Source organism: Panthera pardus, unplaced genomic scaffold, assembly GCF_024362965.1.
Source record: "Panthera pardus isolate Hobbes unplaced genomic scaffold, ASM2436296v1 HiC_scaffold_24, whole genome shotgun sequence".
Lineage (NCBI taxonomy): Eukaryota > Metazoa > Chordata > Mammalia > Carnivora > Felidae > Panthera > Panthera pardus.
The window spans coordinates 40,516,712-40,534,553 of record NW_026526810.1 but is presented as its reverse complement, the minus strand read 5'-3'; the positions used below and the strand labels follow the sequence as shown (position 1 = coordinate 40,534,553).

The 17,842-nt window shown below is 33.7% G+C and overlaps 1 protein-coding gene across 15 annotated transcripts in view; it reads right to left on the bottom strand.

The window, feature by feature from the left end:
• ZNF280D (zinc finger protein 280D) overlaps nucleotides 1–17,842 on the bottom strand; it is a 319,813-nt gene that overhangs the window by 55,187 nt on the left and 246,784 nt on the right. For 14 of the 15 annotated variants that reach the window (XR_008417077.1, XM_019442008.2, XM_053889035.1 and 11 more), the window contains 3 exons: nucleotides 16,648–16,955; nucleotides 16,040–16,180; nucleotides 5,489–5,551 (listed from right to left, as the gene is read on the bottom strand). Coding sequence is in view for 14 of the 15 variants with exons in the window: in XM_019442008.2 (XP_019297553.2) it covers nucleotides 5,489–5,551; nucleotides 16,040–16,180; nucleotides 16,648–16,955 (512 nt within the window). In the remaining variant the exon portion in view is untranslated. The remainder of the gene's footprint in view (nucleotides 1–5,488; nucleotides 5,552–16,039; nucleotides 16,181–16,647; nucleotides 16,956–17,842) is intronic. The other variant, XM_019442015.2, reaches the window with a different exon arrangement.

Here is a 17,842-nt window from a genome sequence, read left to right as displayed (position 1 = left end):
TTGGATGCTCAACCGACTGAGCCACCCAGGCACCCCTGCTTTATAAACTTTTACAGTTCATGTCAGTTGCTAAAACCTGGGTGACAAGAGATCTATAGCCCAACCTTGGCTCTACTAACAACATGTGTCTCTTCAATAAGTCACAATCTATTTGTGCCTCTGCTCATCTGCAATGCAAGCATACAGTATTCATTCACTTAATGTATGTTTACTAAGGCTTCTTGATACATACTATAATATTATACTGTATTGTGATTATAATGATGACCAAAAATATAGTCTGTGCTCTGAAAGAGTTTATAATCTAGTGTTTCACTTAGGTGATGAAAAAATTAGAAAAGAAACATTAAGTCTTTAAAAACAGATCATGTTGTAGCTGCCATCAATTGTGTACCATATGTTAAAGGTATTGCCACTATTCTCATTTAACGCTGTATTAACTAAAGTAGTTAATTCACCATAAAAGTGCAAAGCTTGAGGTACTTAGTATATCAGCACTGGCAACTGGTCCACTTGCTGGAGCCAAAATTATGAGTTCCCCTAAGAAAACCTCACTGGGTGTTGTAGTTCCTAAATGAAATCTGTAATGATTACAAATTTTCAAAAATATTAGGAAAGAATTCTCAAAGCCATTGATACTTTTTGTTGAATAATTTTTATACTCATTGGATCAAACTGTGTAGCATTTGCTATTTGAAGTATTTAAACACAATTGGCATATTGTAGGATGTGACACTGGCCTTAAGATTTAAATTGTGTTTAAACGTCTGAATTTTTGTTGAAAGGTATTCTAAAATATTATTAAGCCTGCAAATATATGGAAGTGTTTCAGAGAATTTAGAAAACCACTATATGCTTAATTTATTATATTTACTAGAGTTAAGCACTTGGGATCTTGTGTGTCAAGCATTTGAAGTGCTGTTTAAAAAAATCAAATATATTAAAAGTATAAATGATGTTAAGTTGTTAACAAACCTGAACTATAAATGGGACTGTTTAAAAAATTTATTCAACTTAAATGAACTTTTTATCAAACATTAATTAAAAGCTCTCTTGAAAGTGATTATTAAAATGTACTAGGGGCACCTGGGTGGCTCAGTTGGTTGAGCCTGTGACTTTGGCTCAGGTCATGACCTCATGGCCTGTGAGTTTGAGTCCCGCTTCAGGCTCTGTGCTGACAGCTTAGAGCCTGGAGTCTGCTTCGGATTGTGTCCCTCTGTCTCTGCCCCTCCCCCATTCACACTGTGTCTCTCCCTCTCCCTCTCTCTCTCAAAAATAAACATTAAAAAATTTTTAAAAAGAGTACTAGATTTCCAAATGGAATATTTTAAAGTTAAACTTAAAAGCTTAAGGGAAGTTAAGATTTAAATACTTTAATAACCAATTATATAGTCTTCTCTATTAAACTACCCTTCCAGAAACTAAAAGCAGTCTCAATGGTAAGCAGTAGCTAAATTACTCTTCCACTAGTTATAGTTACTGGGACCTTCACTAAACAAGGATTCTTAATTAGAATTTGTAATCAAACTTCTTGATCTGGGAAGACGTGGGGAATGGGACTACTATATTTGTGTCATCAGTAAAGAAGGCTGGTCTGCACTGAGAAAAGAAAATGGAACACAAGTCCAGAGAAAATATTAAAGACAAGATCATCCTGCCTCAGCAACTCAGACTAGAGAGAAGCAATGTTAGCAATTGGTAGCTTTCTATTTCCCTCATTTGTTCTGGTTCCACCTCCTCCTCTTATGGGTTCATGAGATTCTTTGGAATCCTGCTTATAAGTTATTTTTGCTTAGGTAAAAAAAAAAAAAAATAGATTATGTGATGTGATCATTGTTACCGTCAATTTATCAACAAAGCATAAATACAGTCTTGAAGTTCATCACATAACTTAATAAATTTAAGTGTTTTACCAATATACAAATACAAACAAATAACATACCTTAGATTGACTTATCTGAAGCTCTACTCTAACAATGTGATGTGTATTTACACCTAGATGTCATATTAGGACATTAAAACTGACCTTTATTAAAATCACGTACTTCCTTCCCAAATTAATTTCTCCTGACTTGTCTTTCTTATGATGTTTCCTCTAATAGTAAAACTCAAACTATAGTTATCTCTGTCTCTTCTTCCTTAAAATAATAAGTATGGCAAGGATTTTATAATATTTATTATTTATACTGTGCCAAGCTAACAATTTTAGACATACATCTACCATCTTATCTAAATATTTTAACAACCCAAAAAGGCAGGTGCTAGAATTTATCATCTATTTATAAAGTTAGCTTAGTAAACTACCAAGGATATAGAGCCAGTAAAGGTAAAGACTAGGTTTGAAACTGAGCACTTTGATTCCAGAGCCCATAGTCTCAAAGACAATATAATACTGCCTCATCATTTTAACTAACTAAATTGTTCATAACTACAATTGTCCCAATCTGTAGGATTCATGCATCTATAACTCATCCTATTGTTAAATCTTCCTTATCACTTGATTCTATATAAAGTATCAACGGTTCTCCAATGTTCTCCAACTTACGTCCAAGTTCCTTAACCTTATTTTCAACACTTTTATAATTTGGCTCTAGGCTTAAAACTACTGCTCAAGACTTCTTTCCTTATTACCATTATCTGAACTTCATGCTCCATCCATTTACTACTAGCTATTCCCTCTGTATGCCTTGTACTTTCTCATTTCTGCACCTTATTCACACTATTCCTTCTAACTCGAATGCCTCTGTGCACCTTCTATCAGTATAAATATTCATTCCTTAAAGCCAAGTACACCTAACATCTATGCAGATATTTCCAAGTAAAACAACCACTCTCTTGGGAAAAAAAAAAAAAAGACTCTACTGAACTTAACAAAAACCTCCTTGATTTATTATAGTTTTGTATGTTCATGCCTTATCTCCCCCCCAATAAACTGTACATTCCCTAAAGGCTGATTCCAAGACTAATTCATCACTGTCCTCTTCATAGGACCTGCTATATTATGTACCTGGTAGATGTATCATAAATAGCTAAAGAGTGACTATTCCAATCTAATAAAAGACTAATTACAAAAACTACTGTTCTACAATTATAAGTATGCTATGTCCATTCACAGAAATTGACCATTTTCAATTTGAGACCTATTCCAGTTGAAAGAAAAGTATTCCAGATCTTTAAAATCATATAGTTCATTTAAAACACATACGCACAATTGAGCTTGAAACATTATGGTAAAAATCAAACTTAGGGGATCTGGGTGGTTGCGTCAGTTAATCATCCAACTCCTGATTTCAACTCAGGTCATGATCTCATAGTTGTGGGAGGTTCTGTGCTCTCAGCACAGAGCCTGCTTGGGATTCTCTTTCTCCCCCCCTCTCTCTCTCTGCCCCTTCCCTGCTCATGTACACTCTCCTCTTTCTCTCTCTCTCTCAAAATAAATAGATAAAAACTTAAAAAAAATCAAACTAAAATCTCATCTTTTGAAAAAAGCCCTTTTTATTCTTATAAAAATTTTTAGTAAGGGCAACATGTAATATAATCTTAATCTATTTCCTTGAATTCAGTAAATGTTTTAAAATCTGTACTAATGCATTTTAAAAGCTGAATCAAAATTTTCTCTCCCTGTGAGCCACTGATCCCTATATAATAGATGGGGCCTATTCTGTTCATATAAATCTGTTATATAAGACTTATATGACTGTTCATATAAGTCATTCTCAACATATACATTAACTTATTCAACAAATATTTACTGAGTGCCTACCATGTGCCAGGCACTAATCAATTCCTGGCAGTGACAAAAATCCAAACCTCACATATTCTAGTGAGAGCACACAGAAAAATTTAAAAGTAAAGTATACAGTATGTCAGATGATAAAAGATGATCTGAATGAAAATGAGCATAAAAAGGAGATAGGGAGTGCTGGGGTAAGGTACAGGGAGAAGATATAATCTAAAAATCAAGCGGTCAAGGAAAGGCTCAGAGTTGCAACCCAAAGGAGACAACAGACTAATACATCTGGGGAGTGAAACTAGTCATAGGAACCAGTAAGTACAAAGATCCTGAAACATAATATCATCCCTTTTTCTACCTTTTCCACTAAGTCAAAGCACCAAAACAAGTACTGGCTAACTTTATCTCTATATATTAGCTTGGTGCAGCAAAGACACTGATATTCCAAGTAGCAATGGCAACATGAACAAAATAAAGAACAAGAGAGTCCAAATGCTTCAAAAGAATATTAAAAAAAATGGTGCTCAGTGGATTCTAAGTGTGTAGTACAATCAAAATGAATTATCAATATCTTTAGAAATACTCATCAACAGTTCTTTCAACATGGTAAGCAAGTTGTGCACTTATCTTTATTTGAAAAAGGAAAAATAAGAATTATGAAGCTACATAGTAATTTCAAGAATTCCGGTGGTTTAAGAAATTTACTTCAAAACGAAAAAAGTGTTAGTCACTTTACTAGGTATCTTAGGTTATCTTTTTAATAATCAAATATTGTTGGACAGCCTTATTTTTGTTCTCATTTTATAATATAAATGAATGAAGATATAACTTGTCACCACTGAAATTTAGCAAAAGAATATAGGCTAATCATACCTCTAATCTAAGGACATAATGAATAGAACTCTCCAATGTCCAGTAGCAATCATTTAGATTTCTAAATCGGGCATTCTGATATCAGGTTTAAAAATAGGACAACCATAATAAGATACCACTTCAAACCCACTAGGATGGCTGTAACCAAAAAGAGGTAATAACAAGTGTTGGCAAAGATGTGAAGAAATTGGAACCTTCATACATTTCTCATGGGAATGTAAAATAGTAAAGGTACTTTGTAAAACAGTTTGGCAGCTCCTCAAAGGTGCAACACAGAGTGACCATATAGCCCAGAAATTCTAATCCTACATATACACTAAAGAGAAATGAAAACACAAATCCAGACAAAAACTTGTACACAAATGTTTATAGCAACAATATTCATAATGGCTTCAAAGTTAAAATAACCTTAATAAACAAACTATGGTAGATCCATACAATGGGGTATTATACAGCAATTTAAAAAGTGAAGTACTGAAATGCTACAACATGGATGAATCTTGAAAATATGTTAAATGGAAAAAGCCAATCACAAAGGATCACATATTGTGTCATTCCATTTATATGAAATGTCCACAATACACAAATCTATAGAGACAAGAGTTATATTAGTGGTTGCTTAGGGATGGGAATAGTTGGAAGGAAATGGGAATGACTATAAATGGGTACAGAGTTCCTTTTTTGGAATGACCACAATGTACTAAAAGTAACTGTGGTGATGGCTGCACAACTCTGTGAATACACTAAGAACTGTTAATTGTACAATTTAAAGGCATGAATTACATGGTATATGAACTATATTTCAATAAAGATGTCATATACATCACACATAGTTGAAGTTCTACAATTTTTCAATAGAATTTAAAAAGATCAACTAGTTACCTGAGATCTTCTGAATGCTTCTTAAAAATACAAAACCTTTTACTTGGACGATTACTATGAAAGCTGGAGAGACAAAGCAAATTTTATTAATTTTATTATGCAGTAAGTCATATTAATTTATAGCTTTATTATCAAGCCTATACTTAAGTTTCTAGTTTTGAACAAAAGATCATGATATAAGTAACAAAATAATGCTTATCATCACTGTTTAATTCAACATTTTATCTTAAATTCCACTTTATCTATTTATTTTTAATGACACATATTTCTCTAAGCATATTCTTGTATGACCACTACTTCACCATTACATAAAAAAAAAAAAAAAAGGAAATACGCAAGAATTTTTTTAAAAAGTAAAGCACATCAAACCAGTTTTTTTCATCTGTTACAGAAGAGTTGAAAAAAACTGGTTTGATGTGCTTTACTTTTTAAAAAAATTCTTGCGTATCTGTTACAGAAGAGTTGAAGACACTTAAATGTCTGCAAATAACATTTTTGTATAATATGAATCATTGTCAATAATCATTTTAAAGTCATTTTCCAATCTTAACATGCCTGTCTCAGGGGAGGGGGAGTAAAATCCAAATGATCTTTGAAGTAAACAGTCCTTCAGCTAAATGCCACTCTTTACCATTTGTGAAATCAAACATTTAAAGAGTTCCTTGCAATTACTAGTAGAGGTTTTTTTTAAAAAAACAAATTTAAGCAGAACCCTAGAACTAAAATAATGCTTCCCCTAAACACAAAACAGAGAACCACTAACCATACTTTGTACACACGATAATAGCTTTCATATACCCTTTTAAATCTGGTAAAGAAAGCTTTCCTGTATTAGAAACCAGGATTAGCTTAGCACAGTATTACTGAAAAGTCGTAGACTAATAACATCAGCATCACCCAGGAGATTATTTAAAAATGCAAAGTCTTGTAATCCCCACAAACCTAAGTGAATTGATCTCTGGCAGAGGGGCCCACTAGAATCCATTTTAACAAGGTTTTCCGGTGATTCTTATTTATGCAAGCTAAACATTGAGAAGCAGTAGCCCCAGTAGCCATCATCCACGTCAATGGTCACTCTCAAATACAAGGTAACCATCACCAACACAGTATGTATGTATGGGAAAAGAAATATACTGTCACTAGCTATAATCCCCAGAAAATATCTTCAGAAGACTTCTAACAGTCATTTCTTCAATTTGAGGATAAATACTATTAAAGAGTTTATAAATTCAAGACAACATCACAAAAATAATTGGGTTTTTTGTAGAACACAGTGGGTTAGAAAACACTGAAATTACACGCAAAAATTTGTGCACATATACTGTGCTTCTTCAGAAGAATAAATCCAAGATTTATCTGATTCCCAAAGAATGTGAATCAAATAAGCTACTTTTTAATGAGATTTAAAAGTTACTTTTAAAAGCTATTTTTTCTTTCTCCTCAAACAGACTATTTTGGTTTTATTTATTTGGTAAGAGGAGAGGAAAAGATTACATTTTAGGGTCTTTTTGATGGCTTCCATTTCTGTATATAACTTGTACCTTATTAAAATGTTGGTAATTTTATAATTCTAGTTGTCTGAATCCAGTTTTTTTTGTTTTATTTTTTTAATGTTTATTTATATTTGATGGAGAGAGAGAGTGCACAAGCAGGGAAGGGGCAGGGAGAGAGATGGAGACAGAATACGAAGCAGGCTCCAGGCTTTGAGCTGTCAGCACAGAGCCTGACGCGGGGTTCAAACCCATGAGCTGTGAGTTCATGACCTGATGCGAAGCCGGACGCTTAACCGACTGAGCCACCCACGTGCTACTGAATCCAGTTTTAATTTAGAGTTCCCTATCTATGTAAAAGCTTATCAAGTCTCTTTATTTACATTTATTACATAAATTCCACTCTTTATTATTATCCTTGTATTATAGAAATGGAAAAGTGGATCCATATAGCTCACAAAAAGGAAAAGAAAAAAAAATAACAATCCTTCTTCTTCCTATTAGATCTGCATAAAGTTAATAACAATATAGAAGTCTAAGAAAAGAGAAAAAAGTTAAAATTTTAAAAACAATATAGTAAAAACAGGTTAAAATCTAGATTCTAAAAGTTCACTACCTAGTTATATGACTGTATATAATTATCAAAACTCATTAAGCTATTCTCTAAAAATAAGTGAATTTTATTGTGTATAAATTATACCTCAATAAGGCTAGAGGGAAAAAACTCCCTTTGACATTTTCTTAATAATCTTAATTCAGTCTAATAACAATTTGTTTCTGATGAAACACAAAAGGAGCATCAACAATACTGATGGTATGTCTACAATTTAAGACCCTAGACTAGAGGTTGATGATACAAAAAGAAAGAGGGCAAGTTGTCTGCCCTATAAGTGAAGGTCCAAGGGGACAGTGGGGGGAAAGGGGAAAAAGTCAAACAGCAGCTGGCACAGAATAAATGCCTAATAAATGGTTAAATGAATGAATACATATTTACTAATAATTATAAACATTAATAGTGACACATATGAAATTTTGTGGCTACCTGAAGGAAAAATGCAGATATATGCAATAGAAACCAGCTAACAATTAGGAGTTCATTTCAGTTAAGAAGGTCACTACTGCCTTGCTCCAGGCAAAACAGAGAGCAAGATACAGAGGGATTTTCAAGAAAATAAGCATTAAAGGAGCTGAAAAGGTGGTTAGAAATTAAATATTGAAAGGTCTCATATTCTCTAAAAAATTTGAACTTCATGACTACTAATGTTAGGAAGGCAAAGGATTATAGGCCAAAAAAGACCTGACCAGATATGCCTACTGCAGCAACAGAAGAAAGGAAAAATTGGAAAAAATGTGTGTGGTGGGAGGACGGTTTGTGGACAAGACATCAATTATGATGCTATCACAATTATGCAACTGTTCTTCTAATGACTATTATTTAATGCCAATAAATCTATACAAAGTATATAATGAACTCAAGCATATCTTATAAAAATTAATTCAGTACTGTCTTCCTCACTGTATATTTCTTTTTCCTTGGAAAAATTTTAAATCATCCTGTAAAGCCTAAGTGAAATGTCCTTTATAGAATACCTCCCCTTATTTCTTGCTTAAAGAACTCATTCTTACCTTCTCCGTGCTCCTATAGTCATTTGTTTACCACATTTAGTTAGGTAAATTATCTCTATCCTACTAAACTGTGAAAATTAAAGGCAAGGACTTTATCCATAATACCTAACAATGGCAATTCAGAAATAATAACAGCTATAATTACTTGAATATCTCCTAAGCAAAAATCATTTTATTAAGCACTTTAAGTACATTTTCTGTAATTATCACAATGACTTTATTTTCAAAAAAAGGAAACTGGGAGTCAGGTTAAGTAATTTGCCCAAAGTCAAACAGGTAATAAATAATTGGTGAAGCTTGGATTCAAATCCAGATTTGTCTCATTCTTCACCACCAGTTTGCCATACGTCTTAGCAAACAGTAAACTGTGCTAGAAAAAGAGATAAACACTTATGTCCATTAACTTAATTCTATTACAGGTAGAGAAGAAGCCTTCATATATATAATGTTGGGGAATAATAACATTATCATATGGTAATTTATTTCTTTTTCAGGTGACTTCAATTGCTACTTAAAAGCTATAAGCAAATAAGGTGCAGTAACCTAAACAACCAAACACAAGTAACAGTACTTTTTTAAAAAATCAGTTAAAAATTACACGTTTAATGATGCTCTTCTTCAAAAGTCTTATTTCAAATATACTCCAAATGCATCAAGATTTTTTAATATCCTTTTTTGAGATTTTATTTAGAGCCTTTTATAATTACAACAAATAATAATTATGACTTACTATTCCTACTGTGCTAGGTGACATGGTGAATACAAAGAGCCCCTTCTTCTCAAAGAAACAATACAGACACAAATATAATAAAAGGCAGAATAAATGAATGGTATACAGCTGAAAGTGAGGAACGATCCCTGTGAGTGGTTGTGGTGATCAGATACTCCAAAAAAAGAAGGTAAACAGAAAAGAAGAACAGGAACATTCTAAAGACTAACAAAGAATAAGGAGACACAAATGTCAAAAATGAGATTTGCAATAAACTTTATTTTGGGGAAGAGCAGTCAATTTATGGAGATGGGAGTCTTTAAAGAATGGATTGGGGCAGATATGAGACCAGAGGGAAAAAGACGAATTAAGAGTACAGACGTGATATAGGATAGAGATTAAAAGTCCTCATCCTCTAGAGACTGTGAAGCTTCTGTACATAGAGAATTCAAGCCTATAATATGAATTCACACTGGGTAGAGGTAATGGTGGGACCATTCAATGGGAGATACCTAAGGCAGTGAACAAGGCAAGTGTACCAGTACATAAAAAGGAAAAGAGACTTACCAAACCCTAAAAGTGGCAATGGAAGCTTTTAGTTCCATAAGAGACCAGCAATGAGTAGGAGCTCAGTATGTGATGATGATGAAGAGCAGGATTGGGCTCATTGGGAACTGGAAAATGGGTATGAGGGAGTTGGGCTAATTGGCAATGTTTTGGAAGAGAATGGATTTAGAGGTTTATAGGACAGGTAGGAAGCCTATGACAAATGGAAGAGGGAAGGGTGGAATGATGCTTGGTTTAACAAAACAGAACATAACACACAACCAACACCGCAAAAATACAAACAATAATAAGAGAATATTAAGAGCAATTATATGTCAACAAATTGGGCAATCTCAAAGAAATGGACAAACTCCTAGAAAAATATAAAATACCAAAACTGAAACAGGAAAAAGTACAATATTTGAACAGACCCATAACCACTAAAGAAATTGAATCCGTAATCAAAAATCTCCCAATAAACAAGAGTCCTGGGCCACATGGCTTCCCAGGGGAATTCTACCAAACACTTAAAAGAGAGTTAATAGCTATTCTTTTGAAGCTGCTACAAAAATAGATACAGAAAGAAAACTTCCAAACGCATTCTATGAGGCCAGCATTACCTTGATTCCAAAACCAAAGACCCCACTAAAAAGGAGAATTACAGACCAATTTCCCTGATGAACACAGATACAAAAATTCTCAGCAAGATACTAGTAAACCGAATGCAACCACAATTTAAAAGAATTAGTAGCCATAATCAAGTCGGATTTATTCCTGGGCTGCAGGGGTGGTTCAATATTCACAAATAAAACACAGTGATGCATCACATTAATGAAAGAAAGGATAAGAACCACATGACGCTCTGGATACAGAAAAAAGCACTTGACAAAATACAGCATCCTTTCATGATAAAAACCAGAAATAGAAAAACAGAAAAAATAGAAAGTAGGTATATAAAGGCCATATATGAAAGACCCACCACTAATATCATCCTCAATGTGGAAAAACCAGAGCTTTCTCCCTAAGGTCAGGAACATGACAGGGATGTCTACTCTCACCACTTTGTTCAACATAGTGCTGGAAGTCCTAGCCTAAGCAATCAGACAACAAAAAGAAAAAGAAGGCATCCAAATCGGCAAGGAAGAAGTCAAACTTTCACTCTTTGCAGATGACATGATATTCTACATGGAAAACCTCAAAGACTCCACCAAAAAACTGCTAGTACTAATACATGAATTCAGCAAAGTCGCAGGTTATAAAATCAACATACAGAAATTGGTTGCATTTCTATACACCAATAATGAAACAGCAGAAAGAGAAATCAAGGAATCAATCCAATTTACAACTGCACCAAAAACCATAAAATACCTAGGAGTAAACCTAGCCAAAGAAGTAAAAGATCTGTATGCTGAAAACTATACAAAGCTTATGAAAGAAACTGAAGAAGATACAAAGAAATGGAAAAACATTCCATGCTCACGGACTGGAAGAAAAAATACTGTTAAGATGTCTATAGTACCCAAAGCAATCTACACATTCAGTGCATTCCCTATCAAAATAACACCATCATTCTTCACAGAGTTAGAACAAACAATTATAAATTTGTATGGAACCAGAAAACGCAAAATAGCCAAAGTAATGTTGAAAAAGAAAACCAAAGCTGGAGGCATCCCAATTCTGAACTTCAAGCCATATTACAAAACTATAATCATCAAGACAGAAAGGTATTAGAACAAAAACAGACACATAGATCAATGGAATAGAACAGAGAACCCAGGAATGGACCCACAAATGTATGGCCAACTAATCTTTGACAAAGCAGAGAAGAACATCCAATGGAAAAAAGACAGTCACGTCAGCAAATGGTGTTGGGAAAACTGGACAGAGACATGTAGAAGAATGAATATGGGCCACTTTCTTACACCATAAACAAAAATAAACTCAAAATGGATGAAAGACCAAAATGTGAGACAGGAAACCATCAAAATCCTTCAGGAGAAAACAGGCAGCAACCTCTTTGACCTTAGTCACAGCAACTTCTTACTAGACATGTCTCTGGAGGCAAGGGAAACAAAAGCAAAAATGAACTATTGGGACCTCATCAAAACAACAAGCTTCTGCACAGCATAAAAAACAATCAACAAAACTAAAAGACAACCAACAAAATGGGAGAGAATAATTGCAAATGACATATTGGATAAAGGGTTAGTATCCAAAATCTATAAAGAACTTCTCAAACTCAACATCTAAAAAACAAATAATCCAGTGAAGAAATGGGCAAAAAAATGAACAGATACTTCTCTAAAGAAGACTTCCACCGGGCAAACAGACACATGAAAAGATGCTCAACATCACTCTTCATCAGGGAAATACAAATCAAAACCACAATGAGATACCACCTCACACCTGTCAGAATGGTTAAATGAACAACTCAGGAAATAAAGATGTCAGCAAGGATGTAGAGAAAGGGGAACGCTTTTGTACTGTTGGTGGGAATTGGTGCAAATTGGTGCAGTCACCCTAGAAAACAGTATGGAAGTTCCTCAAAAAATTAAAAACAGAGCTATCCTATGACCCAGCAATTTTGCTAGTAGGTATTTATCCAGAGGATACAAAAATGCTGATTTGAAGGGGCACATGCACCCCAATATTTATAGCAGCACTATTAACAATAGTCAAATTATGGAAAGAGCCCAAATGTCCATTGACTGATGAATGGAATAAAATGTGGTATATGGGGCACCTGGGTGGCTCAGTCGGTTGGGCGTCCAACTTTGACTCAGGTCATGATCTCACAGTTCGTGGGTTCAAGCCCCGCATCAGGCTCTGTGCTGACAGCTTGTAGTCTGCTTCAAATTCTGTGTCTCCCTCTCTCTCTCTCTGCCCCTCCCCAGCTTGCTCTCTCTCTCAAAAAATAAATTAAAAAAACAATTTAAAAATTAAAAAAAAAAAAAAAAGAAGATGTGGTATATGGTGATCCAAAAGAATGAAATCTTGCCATTTGTGACAATGTGGAACTATAGTATATTATGCTAAGGGAAGTAAGTCAGTCAGAGAAAGACAAATATCCTATGATTTCACTCACATGTGGAATTTAAAGAAACAAAATAGATAAACATAGGGCAAAGGAAGGAAAAATAAGATAAAAACAGAGAGGGAAGCAAACCATAGGAGACTTACATACAGAGAACAAACTGAAAGTTGTTGGAGGGATGATGGGTTGGGGAATGGATTAAATGGGTGATGGGTATTGAGGAGGGCACTTGTTGGGATGAGCACTGGGTGTTATATGTAAGAGATGAATCACTAAATTCTACTCCTGAAATCATTATTACACTACACGTTAACTAACTTGGATTTAAATACAATTAAAAAAAAAAAACAGAAAATATTTTCGAATTTGGCCCCCTAGAAGTTTTGGGCAGAATTAAAGCCCCATTTGGGAAACCATGTATTTATTTGTCACAGGAAGAAGAGACATTCCACACAGAGGTATACCGAGGAAAAGGATGCCTGGGCCTGGTTTAGAGTAAATGGAACATAGGTGTGGACCATTGTAGTAGCTGGTCGGCAAAGTGGCAGAATGCAAAAAAGGGAGTCTCAAAAATCATGATGAGCACAGTGGCCAATCAAAATGATATCCTGAAAGAGTATTTGAGTGGTAGTCATGTGAATTCTGGACAGATGATAAAGGTTGGATCATTTGTGTTCTTTTGAGATGCTAGTGAGTCAAAGGTAAAAATACATATAAAATAATTAGAAACATAGAGTTGGACCTCAGGAAGACTAAGGATTAAAATTGGAAGATTTAGAGTTGAAAGGTAAAAGTGACAGTGGTTAAGTTACCAAGAAAGCAAATGTAAAGAAGATGAGTTAAAGGAAGACAAGACAATGAAATAGAGGAGTAGCCAAAAAGGAAGAAGAAAGACAGTGGTAATAATTTAACAGAAGCTGAAGAGAATACTTTCAAAAGTGAATGATGACGTCAAATACTCTAAAGAAGTCATGGAGTAGTACGAGTGAAAAAGTAAATAAACATGGTGATAAATAAAGACAAATAATCTTTTAAAGTGTCAGTGTCAGTTGGTACGGTGGGATGAGTTAAAAGGTAGAGAAATGAATCATAAATACGCTAGTAAACACTTCTTACAAATATTCATGGTAAGAGGAAGACAAAAAATAAGGATAGAAAGCAGTAGGGACAAATTTCCATCCAAAAAAAAAAAAAAAAAGTACCTGAAAATGTTTATAAGCAAAAGAAATCTGGGAGAGAGAAGAGATGAAGTTGCAAGTTAACTGAACAAGACTGTGGAAGAATTAGAAGTCTGGAGAAGTGGAACATATCTGATTTCTGAGATCAATGACTAGATAAAAGTAACAAGAAAAAAATTTGAGGTTTTTAAAGATTAGTTAAAAGGATGACTTCCAACTGAGTACTTACTAGTAGGCCAGGTTAAGAACTAAGAGACTAAAATAAAATCTTTAGAATACATAAAAAGTTTAAATAAAAATTGTAGATAAAAATAAAGAAGTATTGAAAGAGAGAGAGACATGGGGCACCTGAGTGGCTCAGTTGGTTGAGCATCCGACTTCAGCTCAGGTCATGATCTTGCGGTTCGTGAGTTCAAGCCCCACATCGGGCTCTGTGCTGACAGCTCAGAGCCTGGAGCCTGCTTCGGATTTTGTGTCTCCCTCTCTCTCTGCCCTTCCCAATCTCTCTCTCTCTCAAAGATAAATAAACATTAAAAATTTAACAAAGAAAGAAAGAAGGAAAGAAAGAAAGAAAGAAAGAAAGAAAGAAAGAAAGAAAGAAAGAAAGAAAAATTTAAAATAAAAAGATAGGACCCAAAGTTAAAGCCTACAAAGTCAAACTTGATTGAATCAAATGCTGGTGAGTAGTCCAGAACTGAGCATAAACTTCAGGAGAGTAAAATGTCCGAGTCTCATGTTGGCCTTTATGCCAAGTGAGATGACTAAAAATATAAAGGATTTTAAAACAAAAACAAAGCAGCAATCAAACAGATGATCCTGCGAGTGAAATGGACTATAAAGTTAAATAGGTGCTGTTAGAATGAAAAAACGAGTCAAAGCTCCTTAAAGTCACAGGGTAACGGGAACTGGAAAGAAATGAACAGTGGCTATGATGAATGATGTAAGAAAGGGGGTACAAGAACTTAAAAGCTGATGTGAAGCACTGGCCATGAAGAAGTCCAGGTCCCATGAGGTCAAGCTAATTAATCATCAAAGGGGGTGGGGCGGGGGGGAAGTGGGAGACAGGTGCTAAAACCATCAAGAAAGGTGGATGAATCCTTGAAAAGAGTGGCTGATAAATGACCAGAAAGTAACATAGAGGATATTTTATGATCTGTAAGAAAATCACTTTTATTAGTTATACTTCAATTCTAACTTAAAAAAAAAAAAAAATGGAACAACTTCACTTTGAATAATCAAGCTAACTGCTCTATATCAAAACAATTTTTGACTATTCTTAAAAAAATAGAAATCCATTCTAAGGGATGCCCCTATTAATGAGACAAAAATGAAAGCAATGTGAGCTGTGAATACTTTCTCTGCATAGAGTAAATATTGGGTACTCAAAAGCCTAAGTTGAATGAATCAATAAAAAGGAGTTCCAACAGTGGCCTGGTGACTGGAATAACGTCTCATTTCACTAAATGAATACAAGAAGATGGTTGATGGATAGATGAACTGCTAAGACAATGGATTACAGACAAGGAGAGAGAGAGAAATAAGAATCAATAAGGCTCCTAACATCATCCTGGAGTCTCTTAAAGTGATTGCTTTAAAAAGAGTAATATTCATGAGAGTACATGTTTTGTAAATTTGTTTGGTAAATACATTTAAAACATTTGACCTTTTATATTTGAAAGTGACCATTTTTTTAAATTCTATAGGAAAAAAAAAATACCCATAGAGAAATCATTTCCCTAACAAACCTATCCTTATTTCATTAGTCTAACCATTCATAAAATTTTAGTTCCAGTAATTTTGAGTTACTATGCTGGGAAAATAGTATATGGGGCATTATCCTAAAAGTTCCCTATTGCTAGATGTTTAGGTTTGAAGAGAAAAATTGGCTTCTAAAAGGATAACTGTTTTACAACGAACTTGCTGAACTATAATTGTAATTGGTAATTACAGATGTTTAACTCATCTTACCTCATCATATGATTTACATAGGCTTTGCTACAGCTAGTGTTGTATCTGCAAAAACTACAATGGACATACGTAGGAAAGTGGTTTGCAAAATCTTTTATTTCGGAACAACACTCAATGCACTTGTGAACTCCCCGACGATACCTTATGGAGATATAAAGAAAATGATATATATTTTAAAATAAAAATAATAAGGGAGGGCCTTATTAATATTCTGTTAATAGAGGCCAGTGTGTTTAAATTAACATGTAAACAGAGAGTTGTAATTTGAAAAATTTGTTATGGAACAACAGCTGTAATTAAGTGTAAACAATTTAACATAAGTCAATATTTTTCACTGGCATAAAAGGGATCAAATTAAGCAATACAAACATCACAAGATATAAGCACAACATATAATACCAGTATAATAAGTGAATATTATAAGAAAAAATAGTAATTCAAGTACTGTTCAATAGTTGTAAAAAAATACCTTTTTATTATTTTCTTGGCCTTTATGTCATAGTGATAGCATATAAATGTATAAGAGATATGTGTAATAAGGTAAATTTATATTAAAGTTTTTATACTTAAGATTAAATTAGAACTATATATGAGGAATAAAAGATTACCTTAAGTTCCTCAATGCTGTATTGACTTTACTTTTTTTATTGCTACTAGCCAATGTGCTTTGTTTCTTTTGTATATTAGAGATTTTTGATTTATATTTAGATTTACTTCCATTAGGCTTACTTGCATTAGGTTTACTTGTATTGGGTTTAGTTGTATTAGGTTTGGTTGTGTTAGATTTTGTGGGAATTTTAGCAGTTATATTTTTAGTCCTTGGAGGTGAGAGCTGAAGAGTAGAAGTGCTTGCACTAATGGAAGATGTAGTTGAAGATCCTGACTGAAGAGGTCCAACTGAAGCTCGAATAGTAACCTACAAAAATGGAGATAATATTTGCTTTAGAAAATTAATCATGGCATTAACATTAAAATATCACTGTGTAATAAAAAGTTAAACATCAAGTATTTGGAAAGGGCAAGTATAAACTAAAATTAGATTAAGTCTTCCATTTATTCTAGATTTTCATACCAATTAAATTAAACTTGATATTCATTCACTTGCAGTACTACATTTTTTTGTATTGATATCAGTTATGTTAACAGTTATTAATGCATAATTAGGAGTTAATGCAAATTATAAGACTATTAAAAAAGAACACATTACATAGCTATTTTTATGCTCTCCTATAACTAAAATAATTCATAAACATAGACATCAAAATTTAAATCTCAAAGTCTGAAAATCATTCTAGAAAGTCCTGTATTATCCCTCAACAACTATACAACAAACAGATCTACAGTAAACATCACCTCCTCTTTTCAGGGGCTCATTAGGCAGGATTTCTGTATACGATGGTTAGGGAGACGTTACATTAATTCATTATACTATATGGAAAGTTTAATTATATTAAGAATTTCCTTAAAGGAAACTAATATAAAGCTTATCACTTAGTATCCTGAAATTATATTTGTTGACTGAAAATGAAAAACAATCGCCTACCAACATTCTTGTTAATCATTTGACTATACTTCTCCCATGTATTGGAGGAAGTCCTATGAGATACATGTATTTTGGTATCACACAAAAGCACTGGACTAGGAATCAAAAGACCTGAGGTTAAATTTCATACCATGCCTTCCTAGCCATGTGACCTTAAGTAACTTATCCTCTTCTTTATCTATGATATAGGGCAATAACTACCTTGTCTTCCTCACTGGATTGCTGTATGGATTAAATAACAATGTATGAAAAAGCATATC